Here is a 22,056-nt window from a genome sequence, read left to right as displayed (position 1 = left end):
TACTTTGTCTGTAAGAGATATTGCAAACTGACAAGGTGTCAGAAATGGTACATAGTGTTTTTTCTACACGTTCTTAAAGCAATAACCTCTAACCTACTTTCAGTGCATAATATGTTTACGCCAAATTGTCTTAGCTTAATACAAAACAAGTAATGCAGTAACATCTTCAAGGCTATGCTACGTCATCAGACTTTAGGAAGCCATCTTGTCCCAAGTCAGGGAATTTCCCCACGATGTGTGCACTTACGTTTTAGTTATGGCCTTGTATCTTTGCCAAGTTAAGGGAGGTCCTAAATGAACATCTAAGATATAAATATGAGTACCTTTTAAATGTTAAGGGACAGAGGAGAGATTTGGAGACAGAGACACTGTCGCTCCATATCATAAAGAGAGATGTTGACATGTTCAAGAGGGTATGTTATTCTGTTTTAATGATATTGCAAGCATATAGTTTAATCTTGTAAACTCTGCTATAAATTATTTTAATGGATTTTATATGTCTATATTTATATTTTTATATAATAACTATCTAAAAAGACAAAACTTTATTGCTTCCAAGACAATCCTTATTTTATATTGTATTCTCAATTATTTATATATTTTAAATAGATGATCTCTTACTGACTATATACATGTATGGCTAAGATATCTGTATGGTTAGCCCTGCTAAGTTCTATGCTTTAAGACGTTATAGTGGTAAATAAAGGAACCAGCTGCGGTTACAAAGCTGCTTACATATTTATATATTTTGGAAAACCGGGATCCCCCACCGTCTTGCGGGTCAGTCTGAATGTGAGCTAAAGAGTAATGGGTGTTTGCAGGTGTATGAAAGGATTCTTCACACAAACTTAGTAGGACATTATCTGGTGCACACATCACGTGCATGAAACATTCCGCCTCAGAATGCTTTAACCCCTTAAGGACACATGACATGTGTGACATGTCATGATTCCCTTTTATTCCAGACGTTTGGTCCTTAAGGGGTTAAAACATGTTTGGTGGACTCTTACCACATGCTCAGCAGGTGCATCTACGAGCAACAATGAACAACTACATATACTATTTATTTAGAAATAAGTCAAACAAGTTCTATTCCCACCTCCATTTGAATATTGGACCTCTAACACACAAGTGCTGTCCTTCTCATTGCAGTGAGTGCAGCCCTTTGGGTTCCATACCTGTACAAAGCTTGCACGTTTTAGTTCTCGTGGAATAGTTTGCACAGAGCACCAAAAATAAGATTCAGTTATATTTATTTCAAAAACACCCAGTGGTTAAAATTGATAATTCATTAAGTAATTGTTTGCTCTATCATAAAGCCCATGAAAAACGATATCACCGTCTCATTTCAATATTTAGTTTTGCCTGTTTAAATCTAATTAAATTCAAATCTAATTCAGGTTCCAATTGGTGCGTAGGGCATTCAGCATTTTAACAGACATTATCATCTTGTAGAGTGCACATATTCTGATTAGCTGCACACTGTACATTCTCACTGTAGCAAAATTGGTTTAAAGGTTACTGTTACTGTGGATTTAAAAATCTGAATTCCAAGATGGCTGGATCTCTAAACATAAAGACACCTGTCAGATATTCAAATAGAAATTTCAACCTGTTTGCTCACTATAAGATGGCTAAACGAAGATAATATTTAAATGTAATTAGAGTAATATTATTTTATATTGTATCATTATAGCATGTTATGTTTTATAAAATATGATTTTGTGGGAATATTGTTGAAGTTGACTGATGTTATGTATAAATTCCTAAATGTAAACACATGGCATTACAGGGTGACCCAGTTTCATAACATATTCAGACCTGTGATTTTTATAAAACAGGCAGCTAGTTGTTGAAGTTAATCACACGAAATCCATTGTTGTAGTTCTGGGTCACATTTTATTAAATAAATACAAATCCGAGTTATTTTAAAACTTGCATGAATCCCCATTATTGATATATGAACTATAGCAGGGAGGCATCTGCCAAATAGTCAGAATCCACACAATTGAAATTTCTCAAATGTGCATCAGTAAGACTCCAGCTTTATAAGGGTGAGCACGAATTAACTCTTTGAAAATATGGGAATGTAATCCAAGGCATATTTACCATTTGAGTTTAACACGATCCTTCGGTTCATTGTACTATAAATGTAATTGTAATGCTAACAAATCATTATAACAAGTCAGCCATATTTTACATTGTATTGGCATTACATTGAAGGCAATCATAGTACAAATTGTGTGTTCATTATAAATAACCCGCACTTCGTAATAACATAAGGATGTCCACTCCAGTTTCTTCATGGGGTGAAAGAGGAGTGAATGCATGACTTCTTGACTAAAAGACTTGGAGATTCATTTAGCTATAAAATGAAATTCGTTCAAATTTGGGCTGGTTGGGTGATTGCATGAATTCCCAAACTCCGAGCCAAAGTGTAGCTAAATCAAGAGCCAAACGGAACTCACAATGGGTGGGAATGTTTGCTTTGATCCATAATTTTGAATTCTGTCAGTGGATCCAAAATAATTGATGGGAGAAAATGATAATTTATGGCTGGGGAACAGTCACTAAATGTTGATTTTATTCACAACTCAAGGGAGAACCGACTAACAGAGGGAAAAAAGGATCAGAAAATAAATATGCCTTTATAAACTATATATTTAATAAATAGTATAAATATAAAATATATATAAATATATATTTGTAATGTTTCTCCCTTTATTGGTTACTTTTTCTCACTTGATCTGTGAACCACATGGCAGGCAAATTAGAGTACTATAAAATATATACATAATATTTATATCACGTATATATTTTATAATACACTGTTTGGCCCATTTCCAACCCCTTTTGGTTCATCTGATTCATTATCCCAAATCTTTTTTCATTAACAAAATTTAGCTGAGCGGAACTGTGAGTAGCCAATATACATTCTTTATTTTTCGTTCGAAATGGTTGACTCAAAACCATTTTTTTCCAGTATCTGGTTTTTATTGAAGACTTATTTAAAACGTTCACAATTACATACAATGTATATATGCAGTGTCAACATAGTGTCAATGTAACATGTACAAAGGTAACAATTCAAAACTGCATTCCTTATCTGAAGGGATAGGTGAGGCAGCTAATGTGTTACGTTACAATGGGTATAGAGGCCTTGTTCTGTGTTCCATTCGTGCAGGTAAAATGAAGGCTGCTCTCTGCAGCATGCTGTAAGGGGAGCCCGAGTTACCTTGCCGGTCCGCCGATCGAGGGGTGAGTCGCTTCAGCAGACCTTCAATTATCCCAGCTCCAGGCAGCTCCTCCAAGAACACTGACCCATGCCACTTTTTTATGATGCAAAGCAAGCACCCTGGTGTCATGACGTCGCGACTGACACATGGAGGCAAAATCACCACCCTCTCATGTTTTGCATTCATGGCTATAGCAATTACGCCTCCAGCCTATAAAACTTCACAGTTTCTAGTTCACAGTACCCTGCTGTGGTTAATACTTGACCCAAAAACATGTTTATAATGTTTTGAATTACTGTTACTGACCCGGCTATCCACTTGACCATTCTGTGTTCAGGTATCCCTGACCTGGCTTTGTCTTATCTTCTGATTATCTGATTTTTGTTTTCCCTTGAAAATGCCTGTTTTGCTGGCATTATTTTTGTAAAAGGATACAAGGCCATAGTTTCAGAGGAGGGGCAGTAAGCATAGGATCAAGGACTCCATGGAAGAGAGAGCGAGAAGAATGTCATAGCAAAGAGGGAGTTTGCGGGACGATTTTAACAAGCATTCCAGCTATTGATGTAGCGGTGTTGATTTTGTGGACTATCGTTTCCAATGCTAATATAAATATTTGTGAAAAATATGAGGAGTTTAATTTATTATGCAAAATGGGTCAGAAAGGAAACATGAAGTCATGACTTTAGCTGAGGGGATCGAATATAAGTTCAAGATGATTTTTTCAAGAGTGAGGGACATACATTTCTAGTTTAGCTGATCAAACGCTTTCTCTGCATCAAACAATAGTATAACCACTTTAGGTGCAGTCAAAATTATAATAAAAGTAAAATAGTATTTACCCTTTCATGTTCATAAGGTAGGTAGAACAAAGGATTGCTCTTTATCCTCAAGTGACATAAAGAAACTAAGATATATCTAAAAAAAAAACAGATGTGGCAAACAATAAATTTATGAAATAAACAAAAACAAAAAAGTGCTAATTAAAAATCAAATTAATCCTACGCGTTTCATCTTGTAACTAAGACTTCCTCCCGGGGAGTAAAAAATAAGCACCCGATTGCTTCAGTGATGAAATTCCAAATATTTGCATATGTCTGTTTATAGTAGTTAGGTGCAGGGGCAAAAAATTTGGGTCGGTTAGGGGTAGGGGGTAGGGTTAGGGTTAGAGTTAGTGGTATGGTTAGGGTTAGATTCCTGTCATCATTCCCTTAATTTTCCCTTTCTCTCCTGTTTTGCCACTTTTCAGAAATCCGAAGCACTTCGGCACTTCGGCAATTTGGGACTTCGGCAATTCGGGACTTCGGCAATTCGGCACTTTGGCAATTTGGTTCGGTTCGGCACTTCCGAAATTCAGCACTTCGGCACAATTTAAATTTGGACTGAAACTAATTGCACATGTATAGTTTATAGGTCTCTGCTCCAAATGACGAGCCGCCATAAGCCAATCTGTACGCTTTGTCCCACCTGGAGTTAGTTTCAGGGTAATTCAAAGGAATTTCCTTACAAGGGGTTTCGGTCCTCCATCGTAAGTGGAATGCACATACGCTTCACTGACATCATCCGTAAGTAGACTGGAACGCGCATGAGTCTCACAGCCATCCGTCAGTTACAGTCATTGACATCATAGTAAATCTCTGGAATGCATATGTGTTTCAATAATACTTTTTTAGTATCTTGTTTGTTTCGCCCATTGGTTGAATAGAGTTAAACACAATAAAAAGCATCTAAGTCCTTTCTTCTACACCGGTAGCTTCCTGTGGTAGCTTCGTAAGTCCCATATACCATAAAAACATTTAAAAAGAAGACCAAATTGAGGATTTTTCAATAAAAAAATATATGATAAAAGTGGACATAGTAATTATAGTTAAAACATTGATATTTAATACATTACAAATTATCATACAGGGGTGCGTGGCTAACCACCGGCGGGACAAGACGCATGGAGTGAGAGCTCCATAATTACCAAGCCCAAAAGCACGATTTTAACGCCCGAATCGTCTTCCAAAAAATTACAGCATTAATGAGAACTGAATCCCTGCATGCTGAAGCACCCTCAAAACAACTTAAAATCACAGATCCTATATAAAAGATCGTCTGGGGGGCAGAGCCAACCGCAGATCAGAGTGGACATATCTTAATGCGCTCCGAGCTATACCCTGCAAACTAAACGATTTTAAGTGGGATCTGAGCACTCAACCTGCTGAACACCCGACTACCATACTGAGCACAAACCATGGGCTGGAAAAGAAAAAAATCCTGGGAAAAGAACCCAGCAAGCCGCGATATTAGCGATCTCCTGCGGAGCTCGCAGAGGGCCGCATGGGAGAAGATGGAGCTGGAAGACGACGGCTCCTTTTGCTCTTCTAAATGCGCCTCCATAGACTTCAGAGAAAGGGCATCCTTGGGCCTCCTACCCATGCTAAAGCACAGGCCAATGACAGCTGGAGAGCCAGTAACTGTAGATCTGCTGAAAAGTATGCTAGCCGAACTTAAGTCTAGTCTATAATTATTGTTCTTGTTAATTTTGTGTTAATGCCTTACTTTTAAGTTTAGCTTGTGAATCAACGAAACTACCACTACATGCAATGTACAGTTAATGAAAATCAACTAGCTTAATTCATGCCGACCATAAGTTTAAGCCAGATGTGCCAGCACCGTACCTACACGCTACCGTGTCACAGACAATATAGAGAATTAAAAAAAAGTGGGGTAATGAAGGTGAGACAGAAGGGTCACAACAAACAGAACCCAGTGGAGCGCTAATTAAATGGACTAAACTCACCCTTAAATAAAGGGATATGCCAATTGAGAAAATCTAAAAGGAAAAATATAAAATGGGAACAATGGTGCAGTATATCTGGACTGGATGTTCTTTACAAAGAGCTGTATATATAACAAACTCACATGGTATAGAGCCAGGCAAAGATAGGCTCAGGTCATAAACGCTGGGGTATTTTAAAGCAAATACCAGGCTTCTTCAATGGCTGAATGGTGGTCCTCAGAGAAAGGGAGAGAAAGGGAACAATGTACCAAAGTCCTAGTGTATTATCCTCACCCAATATGTCAGAAAAACAAATACAAGTACTTGCTCACCTTTTAGAGAGCCAATACAAACTGGGCTCTCAGTGTGATGGATATTGTGCCTTTAAGAGGGCACTGCTCTTCTTTGTTAAGCAGGAAATTAGATGCAGGACGTAGGCTCATGTAGACAGTATAAAATTTATTGTAGTAAAACACTTACATAAAATATAAAATAAAAAGTCCCATAGAATATGGTGAGTCCTCACTTTGTAAAGAACATCCAGTCCAGATATACTGCACCATTGTTCCCATTTTATATTTTTCCTTTTAGATTTTCTCAATTGGCATATCCCTTTATTTAAGGGTGAGTTTAGTCCATTTAATTAGCGCTCCACTGGGTTCTGTTTGTTGTGACCCTTCTGTCTCACCTTCATTACCCCACTTTTTTGCATGCTATTGTGTTAAGGTTTGGAGGTACCTACACGTGTGTGAGCTGCTTAGCAGAACCAGGTTCTTCACTACATTATATTTGAAGCACCTAAAAGCACGGTTTATTTGTTATTACTTGAATATAGAGAATTAGGCCACAATGACTAGTCAAATGCACTTCCACATCCCTGAAACGCTTTTAGTCTGTCTGTTTCCAAAGTTATTTATGAATGCCCTAATGACCATATCTCACAGCTCGGGGCTACCTATTGTGGAATACTAACTTAAAAATCTGAGATATGCTCTGATAGCACATCTCTAGCCATGCAGAGCGTAACTTTTTGTTCTCAGGAGTCAAAAACAGACAGCACAGCGGGAAGGAAAAGTGGGATAGAAAAGGGAATTGTATGTCACCCACACTATTACCATACAAATTTTCACCTACCTTTTTATCGCGTCGCGGTGAGCGGGCTTACAGATGGTAACTATAAGAGGTGACATGTAGATCACGTATGCAGCAAAAACAATTGAGGTACACATCGCCAGTTAAATGCATAGATACTAGGGTAATGCACTGTGATAAACTCACAAGGTTAGTACAAAACAAAAACACAAAAAAAACACAAAAACATTACTGCTAAATATGAACATATTACTGCGGAACTCACATGAGTCAGAAGTTATCGACCATGTAATATGATTTTGCAAGTTACTGGGCACAAAAAGTTGGTGGTTATTCCCCATGACCCCTATGACCAATCCCTGGGGTGGTAAATTTCCCCGTCCACATCTCGGTCACCTTCTTTGTTCTAAGGGTAAGAAGTCTGTAAACAGAATTCACTCTTCTTGTGTTCACAAAACAATTATAATGATTGTTAGTGAATAGTAAGGATACTAGATCATAATGATTGTTGTTTCAGTTATTTTCTGTTTATCCATTATTCACCCCCCTCCTACATCATTGTGTCCACGTCACTATATGAAAGCAATATATATCTATATCCAAGCCACAATCACCTGGCAGACATCCTTATACAATCCCACCATACATTGGTAATGGCAAACTCGAACTCTCACCATTTATCCACCTACCTAAGAGTTAAGGGCATGACCTGGCCTCTATTTGCTCTTAGATTGCTCACCAACCTCACTCAAGAAATGAATAAATCCTAAGCAGCAATAATCTGCTTTCAGGAAACACATTGCTGTGTGAGTAGGTAGTGAAAATGTTCACTCTAAATATGGAAAAGTTGGGTGGGATGTGCTGCCCTCTAAACATGTCACTCCAGCTCGCTCTCTCAAAACAATACGACCCTATCCATTCCCCAACTGATACCAGATATCCTCTGCACCTTGAGGGCTAACCTTGGGTACTGCAATAGGGATAATGGCATGGTGCAAAATAGTGTCTCACAATGTTTACCACAACTCTGTCAGATGATTCCTTCCACAATGGACACAAGTTCCCTCTCTGCTCCCTCTGTCCCCCTCTATCCAGTCATGGTTCTCCTCCCCCGAATCTCATTAATTACTTACAGTGCACATTTACTGAGGTATATGCAGCCATACCTGCCAGGGCACATGGCGAGAAACAGTGTGATAGATGACAATGCACACAACATAGTGATATGACTTATTAAAATATGTGCCTGTGATGTTATTTCCTAAGTGACATTCCTATGTTATGGTGTCGTTGTGCCTAGTCAATCCAAGTACTTTTACTAGGTTGTATAAAGCATACTATGTGCAATATGTGCAATGTGATGTGCAATGTTGTTACTGATACCGATATCATTGCAGCTGCAATGTGTACAATGTGTTATGTGTACTGAAAATTCTCAATAAAAAGAGACATGTGAAAAGAACTATTCTCATACACATCAGAAAATACAGTAATAAAATATGAGAAAATTGTGAAAGAATAAATATATATGTAAATATATATGTATACATGAAAATGGAACTAAGGAGGATGGAGTTCTGTAAAAAAATTTAAAAATATAATATTGTAAAATTAAAGTATTAAAGAGACAAAAAGCAAATGAAATCAAAATCCACATTCACCCCTTTGGGCTGCAATGTTTGAAGTCTATAAATCCAGAACCCTTCTCTCCTCCTTAGCTTCATCATAATGTCACCCCCTTTCATCTAAATTGACTTGTTCTATAATGATAATAAATGAGTTTAAAAGAGTAGCATTTATTGCAATGGCTAGGAAATGAGTGTGCAGTGATTTTATTTTTAACATTATGTGCTCCAAAAAACAAGTTTTGGATTTTCTGCGCATTCTTTCTGCCCAAATTTGGCTTTTCTCCCCATGTGACTATACAAGGTGGGACCAGAGTCCGTTATAAACAGGAACCTAGACATAACGTCACTAATTGAAAAAGCCAATATTACAGGTGAAATACATCTCAGAGACAGTAAGAAGAGGGAGGCTTTGCTTTTTGATTTGTTTGTTTTTTGCTATTTTAATATTTGGTAATAAAAGGTAACAACCACTACTTACTTATCCCTTATCTTCGTTCTTCATCTGGGTTCCAGAAGGGGTAGTGTCACCCCAAAAAAGACACCGAGCTGTAAAACTTGGAGCCAGTTTTTAAAGGCTTCAAACCAGGTGAGCAGTTCTCCACAAGTGTGTTTGAGCTATCATTTGATATATTAAATACTACACCTAGCAGATTTGGTTTTTTGTCCTCTATCTTTCACATGTACCACTTTGGAAGCTGTTCATCTTCACATCCATTGAAGAGAGGTTGTGTATGCCACCTTAAAAGCATGACAGAGAAAGGCTATATCAATAAAAGGCTCTAATATATGTGAGTTTATTTGCATTCACTTTAGTGAATATATCCATATTTGTTTACAGTTACACACTATGTGATTTTATTTCTCTTTTATTCTATGTACATTCATCCTAATTTATATTTATGTGAGGGGTAAGTCCTAGTTTTTATTTGAGCGCTGCACTTGCACTTTTTGTTTTATGGGAAATATCACCTAAACATAGAGTGGTTATTTATATTTCTTTTTATCTTACGGATGATGTCAGTGGAGCGCATGTGTATTCCACTGGCGATGGAGGATCGGAACCCCTTATAAGGAAATTTATTCGGATTACCCTGAAGCTAACTCCAGGTGGGACAAAGCATATGGATTGGTTTATGGCAGTCTGTTGTTTGGAGCAGAGACCTATAGACAGACATATGCAAGCATTTGGAATTTTACCACTAAAGCAATCGGATTCTTATGTTTTATTGCCCTGGAGGAAGTCTTAGCTACAAGACGAAATGCGTAGGATTAATTTGATTTTTAATGATCACTTTATTGTTTCTGTTTATTTCACAACTTTATTGTTTGCCACATCTATTTATTGTACCTGTGAGTACTCCTTTACTTCATCCTATATTTCTACTACAAGGAACAGGACTGGGGAGTGCAGGACTTTATTGATGGGCCTTTTTTTTCGTTTTTATCTTTTTAAGTGCAACAAATTAAAGCGTTTTGATACTTTACATTATAGTGTTGTACTAGATCTGTTTCAATTCCTTTCCACATTTTTGTGAGTGTGACCTTGACATTTGGAGATTTTAAGAGTTTCTACTATATTACATATGAGTTGTTTCTCCGCATCAGGTGCTAGTAATTCGGCTAGGGATCTTGTGGGCTTCAATATTTTCTATGATCTACGGCTTGACTAGTGTTGTCAGAGACCTGTCTTTGCAACTCGAAACCAGCTTGTTTAGGTGAGACAAAGTGTGATAAAAGAGGTTAAAGGATCACTATAAGGTCAGGAACACAAACATGTATTCCTGACCCTATAGTTTAACACCACCATCTAGCCCCCTTGGGCCCCTCATGCCTCCATAAATATAGCAAAATCTTACTGTATTCAAGCCAGAGGCTGTAGATCTGCATGCTGTTTGCCTTAAAAAAAACAAGCAGTTTGCTGACATCATCAGAAGTGGTAGCTTGATCCAATCACAATGCTTCCCCATAGGATTGGCTGAGACTGACAAAGAGGCAGATCAGGGGCAGAGCCAGCAAACGCAGCCCTGGCCAATCAGCATCTCTTCATAGAGATTAATTTAATTAATTAATCTCTATGAGGAAAGTTCTGTGTCTGCATGCAGAGGGAGGAGACACTGAATGTTTGGATGCATTTTAGGCAGCCATGACTCAGGAAGCATCTCTAACAGCTATCTGAGGAGTGGCCAGTGAAGTTATCACTAGGCTGTAATGTAAACACTGCATTTTCTCTGAAAAGACAGTGTTTACTGCAAAAAGCCTGAAGGTAATGATTCTACTCACCAGAACAAATACAATAAGCTGTAGTTGTTCTGGTGACTATAGTGTCCCTTTAATGAAGCATACTAGTGTAGCATTACTTACCTGGTTCTTGAACTGCCACGGTCCTTAGTTTGGGAAGGGATCTCTGATGGGGCTGCCCCTTAAACTGATAATTGCTCCTCGCAGTCTAAGTGTGTTCTTAAAGGGAAAATGGATGCTTCTAGTCTCTAAATGGTTCATGTCAGTCCTGCACCCCCATTCATGTACATTTTGGGGTCGCAGGCATGATGTGGACCAATGACAAGGTACCACTTAGTAGTTAAATCTATCTGACCCTATTTGCTTTGCTCTATTGTGCTTTCTGTTCCCAGCACCCTTTAGTGCATGCCTTGATTCACTGTAGTATATTCTGGTATTGACCTGACTCTGAGTTTGTATTTTACCCTTGCCTGTCTTGTTTGCCTATTTGACTTTTACCATGTACCTGACTTTGGCTAGTTCTTGTTCTTCTCTGTTACTTTGACCTCAACTCATTTACTTAAAATATCAGATAACTGTCAGAAAGAAATAGATTAATAGATATACATGTAGGGAAATACACCAATACAGTGGCTGTGAGATAGGAAGATACATGTGAGTCGAGAAAAAATGGGAGAAACATGTAGAGGGCATTACTGAGTCAAACTGGTGGGGAGAACAATATGGAGGGACAGATACGGGAGAACTCTGGTGAGATAGGTTAAAGAAGAGAATTGAGGAGAGATGGGTGTGGAGAATAATATTGAGATATGGATGGGGAGTGAAATGGAGAGTCACAGGTAAGGGAGTTATGTGGAAAAGACGGGTAGAGGGAGAGTACTGGAGAGAGACGGGGGACAATAATATAGAGATAAAGTTCAGAGGGAGGAATTAGGTAGAGATGGGTGAATATTAATACAAGAGTAGGGGACACGGCAGGGGGGAATAATATAAGGAGAGACCAAAAGGAAAAAAAATAGAATAAAGGTGTCAATGTATGATAGGCAAATGATAATTCAAATGATTATCTAGAACATTTCAGGAATCCAAACTAAACTTAGGCAAGCATATCAGAGAATTATCCTTTGGAGAGTAGAATGGCGTTGGAGATATAGCTATATAAATGGGAAGGGGCGCACACAGTGGAAAATGTCTGTGGACACCCATGGGAGTGGGCACAGTTAGTTTTATTTGTAGTTATGTTATATTTTTTATGTTCTGTATAAATATATCATTAATAGCGCTCTAAATATTTTCCAATAATTTGATTTAATGTTACTTTTCTTTTTTTTTTTTTTTACAGTTGATTTTGACCACTTTCAAATATTGCGCGCTATTGGAAAGGGGAGTTTTGGAAAGGTAAGATACATTTCTGTTTTCTTGTTCTTTTAATTGAAATGTTACAAAGAAAAAAATAGATGTAATACTGTGTATAAACAATGCTTTAAATGCAATGCATTAACCTGCTTATTTAGATGAAAAATCCCTTTTGTGAAAAATAGGAATTTACATGATAAACTGAAAGTTATGAAAAATTCTATGTCTTTGGTACAGAACTGCAAAGTCTGAGCCACACAATATTATTAAAGGGACACTATAGTCACCAGAACAACTACAGCTTATTGTATTTGTTCTGGTAAGTATAATCATTCCCTTCAGGCTTTTTGCAGTAAACACAAAACTCAGAAATGCAGTGTTTACATTACAACCTTTTCATAATTTCACTGGCCACTCCTCAGATGGCTGCTAGAGGTGCCTTCTGGGGCAGTGCCATTCAGTGTTTCCGCCCTCTGCATGGAGACACTGAACTTTCCTCATACAGATGCATTGATTCAATACATCTCTATTAGAAGATGCTGATTGGCTGGGCTGTGTTTGGCTTGTGCTGCCTCCTTGACCGTCTTAGCCAATCCTATGGGGAAGCATTGTGATTGGCTCAAATAATCACTTTTGATGATGTCAGCCAAGCAGGCAGATTAGGGGAAGAGGAAGTAGCTGCAGACCTTAATACGAGTAAGATTTTACTTGATTTAGGGAGGCAAGGGGGGTTAGATAGTGCTTTTAACACTATTGGTACAGGAATACATGTTTGTGTTCTTGACCCTATAGTATTCCTTTAAAGTAATATAGTAAATAATGACAGAGGAGGGTTGGCAAAGGGGCATTAGGGAAATTACCCCCTTATCCAGGTTCTGTGCCATAACATTCTCCTGATTAAAATCAATTGAGGTGCATTGGGATGCCTGTAGGCAGAGAACTACATGTGTGAGGGGAAAGGCATGAATTGCACAGGACCTTTGTTAGACCAGCTCTATGCGCGTTTTTGCTTTGTTGGTGGCCTGCACCTCAGGCCTGGACTGCCCCACAGGAATACTTCCTAGGACTTGTGGGTTTTGTGTAAAAACAAAGGACATCCACTTATACTTTCCTAATGCCAATAGCAGCTATCCCTTCCCTGGATACCGATGTTGTTACAGCTTGCCGAGTGAGACACTGTCTATGTCTCTTTGCCATGTCTTCAGAAGTTCTCCACAAGATTGAGATGAGAGTTTCATCCACAAAAACTGTGCTTCTTCAAAACAGCCTTGAGAATGTCCCAACTGACTGCATAAGCCCTTTTAGTGAGACTTATCCTAATGATCCCACGATTTTCTTCTGCAAGAATCCTCATAGTCTTCTTTAATTGCTGAATTAATGTTTCATAAAGAGACTCACATTATATGTTCTGCGTTACTAATTTCAACAGTGACTTCAATCAAAATGCACTACATACATAGGGACTGTCATTTTTGCCCGTTCATAATCTGCCTTCATTTTTCTTCTAATTTAAAATACTTAACTCTGACATTTTTATAATCAAGTATGTTTTGCAAATACAATTGTGGAGAATGTGGTTTAGTCTTCATTAACGTTAAAAGGCTTTAAAACATTCATTTTATTAGTTGTCTTTTACTATATAAATGTTTTAGTGACTGTTTAATATACTTTTAGAGAGCTGCCCACTCTAGTGTGCTTTTTTATTTAAAAGTAATCTAATGATGAGGAATATATCAGCAACCTCAATAAACTTAACCTTTCCTTGAGAAAATGACAACACCTACAGATCAGCCTCCAGTGTCATTATTTGATGAGCAATTTTCTGCAACAATAATCTATGGAAATGACAAGTGAATTAACCTAAAAGATAAAAGATATATTGCATCATTAACTCCCAAACAACACAAATGAGCTAAGAAGTAGTAATTGTGTTGCAAAAAAATTCTAAATCAAGTAATTACATGAACCACAAAAAAAAAGAAAAGAAAAAAAATGCTGTCTTTCGTTCAACACCTACACATGTCCAGAAGTGTATTTACATAAATATAATTAATTATGTTTGATGTGCTCCGCTGAGGGGAGTACCTTTTTTCCCCTCTACTTTAGTCCATCTGTTGGGGATCTATGAGATTGACTTTACCAGAGCTGAAAGGGATACTCTAAACATCTAAGCAGGAATTTACCTTCTAGTAGGCAGAAAATTTGGCAGTGAGACTGCAGAGACATGATCTATACACCAAAACCACATTAAGCTGAGGTTGTTTTGATGCTGCAAGATTCCTTTGACTAAAGAGAGTGCTTTTTAGATTGGATTAAATTAGGCATTATAAACGGGGCTGCTATCAGAAATGTTGGCAGCCCATACTCGGCTCTAGACCTGGGGCCCTGGCAACCCCCAGAGTCTGCCCACAGAGCTGGCTCCGAGTCTTGTTTAAAGGTTCTGCTACTTCAAAGTCCAAGCATACTACACATCTATTCTGAGCAAGCACCTTATCCACAGGGATTTGACTCAATTTGAGAGTATCTGTTTCTCCCGAATTCATGTGACTCGTGTTATATCACTATTATATAACATGCTGTTGACTGCTATTCACAGTGAGCCCTCTAGAAATGTCGCAAACTGGGAGCAGGAACTAGAGGTATCACTCTTAGACCAATAAATATACTCTCCCATCAGAGTTAAATTTGTTCTAAGTTCCAAGAGGTGAACTACAAGATACTCACGCTGGAACAGGACCACTGAGTTGTGCATTGTATATGCACAGGATTCTCAGATATATGTTGGAGATGTGGAGAGGAGTTCAAAATGGTTCTACATATGTGGTGGTCATGCTCTGTTCATTGCCCCTTCCTGGAGATGGATCCACTCCTTGATCTTGGAGGTAGTTGACACTGATCTTCCTTTTCAACCATTACTGGTTTTATTACATGACGTGAATGCGCCACACCTTCTAAATGCTGCTTGATCCCAGCTATATGGCAAAAACCGAGTGCTCCTTCGCTCCAGCAGTGGATGATAAAGGTCGAGGAGATTTATAACATAGATTATCTGACTTATTCTCTTAGAGGCACCATTTAGAGAGGTGCATGCAGATATGAATTCCGTGGCTGTACCCGTAGGTCAAACACTGATCAATAGGACAGCATCACAGCCCCATCACCAACTGATAGGACAAACACTGTTATTCATTAATCGTGGGCTGACAGAACTACCCAGCAGTCAAGTTACACTATACTTAAGGATAGACATAGGATCAGGTTACCATTGAGACTCAGGTCGATGTATCCAGCCCCCTCAATAGCCACCCCCGGTTAACATGATGCTTGCCTTGTATATGGCAGATGTGGCTACTACGGGTGTTTCCTAGGTGAAGTAAGGAGAGGAAATCATCATTATTTTTTTTCTGTCTTCTAATCACAGGATACCAGTGAGTGGGTGGAGAGGGGGATGGAGAAGGGGAGGGAAGGAGAGAGGGAAGGGTGGAAAAAGGTAAACAATGGCAAAACTCAGATTTAGAAAGCTATTGTATAACCTTATGTATCTTTTGTATGCCCTCTATATTATTTACTTCATTTACATTATATGTATAATTGTACTTGTGTAAAACTAAATAAAGATATAAAATACAAATGTGACAAAAAAGTGATAAAGTGGAGCGCTTAACAAAGTTCTAGTGCATTTATTATATTTACCCTTAGTACAATTGTATATCACGGGTATACAGCAAATAAACCCATGATATACCATTGTACTAAGGGTAAATATAAATGCACTAGTATTTTGTTAAGCGCTCCACTTTATCACTTTTTTCTCACATTTGTATTTTTTTTGTATGTGGGCATAGGGATATTCCCACATTTAAGTGTTTTAAGCTGCTATTACACTTTTAGAATTTTAAGCGCTTATTTGCAACACACTAATTTCACACCTTTTTGGAGTAAAAGATTTTGCACAAAGATATAAAATAAATAATAATAAATACATACATATTCGGAAGCCATACTCAGTATTGATATTTTATATTTACATTTCTTTGCATACCACACACCTTGTGCATGGCTCAGTATAAAATGTCACGTACAGAAATTGAAATTTATTTCCTGTATCAAATCCCAAGTGTAGTGGCTCGCAATGAAGAATGCAGAGTCTGGGAAGGGAACATGCTGATTTAGTAATCTATATATTGAGTCTGCTTCGGATGACGAATAGATAAAATGTCATGCTGTCAGAACTGTAAGATCAAAACAACAGGAGAGGCAGACACAATATTGTTAGGATACCTGCAGGGATTCAAACAGAATAAATTGAATTAGTAACAAATAAAATCTTGCGTGGTTAAAAATTCATAATAACAGTAGATATTAGAAGTCCATTTAAACTTTCATTTATATGGCGATATACCAGCGATCATTCGTGATCCTATTAGCAGAGAGCCCAAGAAACATGGATAGGATCTCAGTTTATGTGGTTGATACTGTCTGCTATATGATCATTGCAGTGTGATGGTCATACAAAAGATATCGCTTGGCTTTGGGAGATCAATAACCCATTTTACACACATATGGCAACAGAAGTTGCAGAAAATTCAACTTTTACTAGTGGTAGTTGTAATGGAGCTCCTGTGTGACGGGGCTCTGGAGCGCTTCAGACCCAGTCACCAAAGCTCTGGCTACCAGACAAAATATTTTTACCCATTCATTTTCAGCTTTCTTAAAAAATAATGGTCCAGATAAAGGTTGTGGCCATTATGGCCTTTTCTCTGGACACCTTCATGTACAGCGGTAGCGATTATGGTCTTTTTCCCCTCACACATTACCCGAGACTTAATGCAGGGACTAGAATGGACATACTTTTTGGACACACAGTAGTCTATATACACAGTTAACATTTGGATTTCCATTCCTGGGGGTTCTCTATATAATTAAAGGTAATATAATTTAAATCCCCTCGCTGAGGTTAATCATTGACTACCCATTCACTAAGAGCATCAGCTGACTGATCCCAGCCAATCAGCGGCACCACTGCCTGGCAACACTCTGCGCTTACTGTAAGTGAAAATTCTGAAGTCGGATGCCAGGGGAGGAGCTGATACTGGCGCTGGAGGCAATTTAGGGGTTAGAGGTAAGAGTGCCATAGCAACTTCATTTAGTTGAAGTTGTTTTGGTGTCTGTAGTGTACCTTTAAATGAAGAAAACAAATGTGGGGATGTGGATATTATGGTCATATCGTACCATGCTCATCAACTGAATTAAACCCTCATTGGCCATAATTTTTTACACATAAAAGATACATTTGCTTATCCACATTATTTTCTTTAATTCAACATTCTTATAGTGATGTACCGAACTGTCCGCCGGCGAACAGTTCCTGGCGAACTTAGCGTGTTCCCGTTCGCCACCGCGGGCGAACACATGGGCGGTTCGATCCGCCCCCTATTCGTCATCATTGGGCAAACTTTGACCCTGTGCCTCTCGGTCAGCAGACACATTCCAGCCAATCAGCAGCACTCCCTCCCTTCCACACCCTCCAACCTCCCTCCCAGCATCCATTTTCGATTCATTCTGAAGCTGCATGCTTAGTGAGAGGAGGGAAAGTTTAGCTGCTGCTGATTAAATAGGGAAATTGATAGCTAGGCTCGGGTATCTACAATCCTGAAGGACTCATCTGATCTCTGCTGTAAGGACAGCACCCCAAAAAGCCCTTTTTAGGGCTATAACATCAGGCTGCTTTTTTTTTTTTTTTTCCTGTGTAATGTAATTGCAGGTGCCTGCCTGCCAGCTTCTGTGTGAGGTTCACATTGGATACTGTGCCTACTTGCCCAGTGCCACCACTCATATCTGTTTTAACAATTGGTTAAGCTTTAGATTTAAAATAAATAATTTGTTTTCACTGTAATAGAAGAGCAGTTGCCTGCCTGCCAGCTTCTGTGTCAGGTTGGATGCCTTGCCCATTTGCACAGTCAGTGCCACAACTCATATCTGTTTTAACAATTGGTTAAGCTTTAGATTTTAAATAAATCATTTGTTTTCACTGTAATAGAAGAGCAGTTGCCTGCCTGCCAGCTTCTGTGTCAGGTTGGATGCCTTGCCCATTTGCACAGTCAGTGCCACCACTCATATCTGTTTTAACAATAGCTTAAGCTTTAGATTTTAAAGAAATCATTTTTTTTCACTGTAATAGAAGAGCAGTTGCCTGCCTGCCAGCTTCTGTGTCAGGTTGGATGCCTTGCCCATTTGCACAGTCAGTGCCACCACTCATATCTGTTTTAACAATAGCTTAAGCTTTAGATTTTAAAGAAATAATTTTTTTTCACTGTAATAGAAGAGCAGTTGCCTGCCTGCCAGCTTCTGTGTCAGGTTGGATGCCTTGCCCATTTGCACAGTCAGTGCCACCACTCATATCTGTTTTAACAATAGCTTAAGCTTTAGATTTTAAAGAAATCATTTTTTTCACTGTAATAGAAGAGCAGTTGCCTGCCTGCCAGCTTCTGTGTCAGGTTGGATGCCTTGCCCATTTGCACAGTCAGTGCCACCACTCATATCTGTTTTAACAATAGCTTAAGCTTTAGATTTTAAATAAATAATTTTTTTTCACTGTAATAGAAGAGCAGTTGCCTGCCTGCCAGCTTCTGTGTCAGGTTGGATGCCTTGCCCATTTGCACAGTCAGTGCCACCACTCATATCTGTTTTAACAATAGCTGAAGCTTTAGATTTTAAAGAAATCATTTTTTTTTCACTGTAATAGAAGATCAGTTAGTTGTCTGCAAGCGTCTGGGTGTCAGGCCTACTTCAGCGTGTGCTCTGCAGACCTGTGTCAGCGTGCTTTGACAGTTGCCAATCATATCTGGTGTCTCTTTAGCGTGCTTTTACAAAGAAAAAAGGTTTCCAGTGTAAGCTAATAGCAGCCAGTCAGTGTCCTTCAAGCGGCTCTGTCAGGCCTTCCTTCAGCGTGTGCCCTGCACAACCCTGCCAGCGTACTTTGACAATTGCCACTCATATCTGGTGTCTCTATAGCGTGCTTTTTCAAAGAAAAAAGGTTTCAAGTGTAAGCTAATAGCAGCCAGTCAGTGTCCTTCAAGCGGCTCTGTCAGGCCTTCCTTCAGCGTGTGCCCTGCACAACCCTGCCAGCGTACTTTGACAATTGCCACTCATATCTGGTGTCTCTATAGCGTGCTTTTTCAAAGAAAAAAGGTTTCAAGTGTAAGCTAATAGCAGCCAGTCAGTGTCCTTCAAGCGGCTCTGTCAGGCCTTCCTTCAGCGTGTGCCCTGCACAACCCTGCCAGCGTACTTTGACAGTTGCCACTCATATCTGGTGTCTCTATAGCGTGCTTTTACAACCAAAATTTTGTTTCCACTGTAATAGAAGAGCAGTTGCCTGCCTGTCAGCTTCTGTGTGAGGTTCACAGTGGATACTGTGCCCTCTTGCCCAGTGCCACCACTCATATCTGTTTTTACAATAGCTTAAGCTTTAGATTTAAAATAAATAATTTTTTTTCACTGTAATAGAAGAGCAGTTAATTGTCTGCAAGCGTCTTGGTGTCAGGCCTACTTCAGCGTGTGCTCTGTAGACCTGTTCCAGCGTGCTTTGACAGTTGCCAATCATATTTGGTGTCTCTTTAGCGTGCTTTTACAAAGAAAAAAGGTTTCTAGTGTAAGCTAATAGCAGCCAGTCAGTGTCCTTCAAGCGGCTCTGTCAGTCCTTCCTTCAGCGTGTGCTCTCCAGAACTGTTCCAGTGCACATTGCCAATCATATCTGGTGTCTCTATAGCGTGCTTTTAAAACCAAAATTTTTTTTTCACTGTTATAGATTGAATAGCAGTTACTTGTCTTCAAGCGGGTGTGTCAGGCCTACAGTGTGTGCACTGCAGAACTGTTCCAGTGCACATTGCCAATCATATCTGGTGTCTCTATAGCGTGCTTTTAAAACCAAAATTTGTTTTTCACTGTTATAGATTGAATAGCAGTTACTTGTCTTCAAGCGGGTGTGTCAGGCCTACAGTGTGTGCTCTGCAGAACTGTTCCAGTGCACATTGCCAATCATATCTGGTGTCTCTATAGCGTGCTTTTAAAACCAAAATTTGTTTTTCACTGTTATAGATTGAATAGCAGTTACTTGTCTTCAAGCGGGTGTGTCAGGCCTACAGTGTGTGCTCTGCAGAACTGTTCCAGTGCACATTGCCAATCATATCTGGTGTCTCTATAGCGTGCTTTTAAAACCAAAATTTTTTTTTCACTGTTATAGATTGAATAGCAGTTACTTGTCTTCAAGCGGGTGTGTCAGGCCTACAGTGTGTGCTCTGCAGAACTGTTCCAGTGCACATTGCCAATCATATCTGGTGTCTCTATAGCGTGCTTTTAAAACCAAAATTTGTTTTTCACTGTTATAGATTGAATAGCAGTTACTTGTCTTCAAGCGGGTGTGTCAGGCCTACAGTGTGTGCTCTGCAGAACTGTTCCAGTGCACATTGCCAATCATATCTGGTGTCTCTATAGCGTGCTTTTAAAACCAAAATTTGTTTTTCACTGTTATAGATTGAATAGCAATTACTTGTCTTCAAGCGGGTGTGTCAGGCCTACAGTGTGTGTTCTGCAGAACTGTTCCAGTGCACATTGCCAATCATATCTGGTGTCTCTATAGCGTGCTTTTAAAACCAAAATTTGTTTTTCACTGTTATAGATTGAATAGCAGTTACTTGTCTTCAAGCGGGTGTGTCAGGCCTACAGTGTGTGCTCTGCAGAACTGTTCCAGTGCACATTGCCAATCATATCTGGTGTCTCTATAGCGTGCTTTTAAAACCAACATTTTTTTTCACTGTTATAGATTGAATAGCAGTTACTTGTCTTCAAGCGGGTGTGTCAGGCCTACAGTGTGTGCTCTGCAGAACTGTTCCAGTGCACATTGCCAATCATATCTGGTGTCTCTATAGCGTGCTTTTAAAACCAAAATTTGTTTTTCACTGTTATAGATTGAATAGCAATTACTTGTCTTCAAGCGGGTGTGTCAGGCCTACAGTGTGTGCTCTGCAGAACTGTTCCAGTGCACATTGCCAATCATATCTGGTGTCTCTATAGCGTGCTTTTAAAACCAAAATTTGTTTTTCACTGTTATAGATTGAATAGCAGTTACTTGTCTTCAAGCGGGTGTCTCAGGCCTACAGTGTGTGCTCTGCAGAACTGTTCCAGTGCACATTGCCAATCATATCTGGTGTCTCTATAGCGTGCTTTTAAAACCAAAATTAGTTTTTCACTGTTATAGATTGAATAGCAGTTACTTGTCTTCAAGCGGGTGTCTCAGGCCTACAGTGTGTGCTCTGCAGAACTGTTCCAGTGCACATTGCCAATCATATCTGGTGTCTCTATAGCGTGCTTTTAAAACCAAAATTTGTTTTTCACTGTTATAGATTGAATAGCAGTTACTTGTCTTCAAGCGGGTGTGTCAGGCCTACAGTGTGTGCTCTGCAGAACTGTTCCAGTGCACATTGCCAATCATATCTGGTGTCTCTATAGTGTGCTTTTAAAACCAAAATTTGTTTTTCACTGTTATAGATTGAATAGCAGTTACTTGTCTTCAAGCGGGTGTCTCAGGCCTACAGTGTGTGCTCTGCAGAACTCTTACAGTTCACATTGCCAATCATATCTGGTCTCACAGTAGCTTGCACTTATAGTACCACTAATCCCAAAAAAAATGACAGGCAGAGGCAGGCCACCCCGCAGGGGCCGTCGTGGTCGTGGTGCTGTCATTCCC

General features: G+C 39.1%; 1 protein-coding gene across 1 annotated transcript in view; it reads left to right on the top strand.

Moving 5' to 3' along the window:
- The window catches only part of STK32B (serine/threonine kinase 32B), a 227,830-nt gene that overhangs the window by 43,741 nt on the left and 162,033 nt on the right, over positions 1-22,056 (top strand). Inside the window, exon 2 of the mRNA XM_063457772.1 lies at positions 12,298-12,353. Within this exon, the coding sequence (XP_063313842.1) occupies positions 12,298-12,353 (56 nt within the window). The remainder of the gene's footprint in view (positions 1-12,297; positions 12,354-22,056) is intronic.

Source organism: Pelobates fuscus, chromosome 6 (genome assembly GCF_036172605.1).
Source record: "Pelobates fuscus isolate aPelFus1 chromosome 6, aPelFus1.pri, whole genome shotgun sequence".
Classification (NCBI taxonomy): Eukaryota; Metazoa; Chordata; class Amphibia; order Anura; family Pelobatidae; genus Pelobates; species Pelobates fuscus.
Note: the sequence above shows the minus strand (reverse complement) of the source record. Positions and strands in the feature narration are given on the sequence as shown.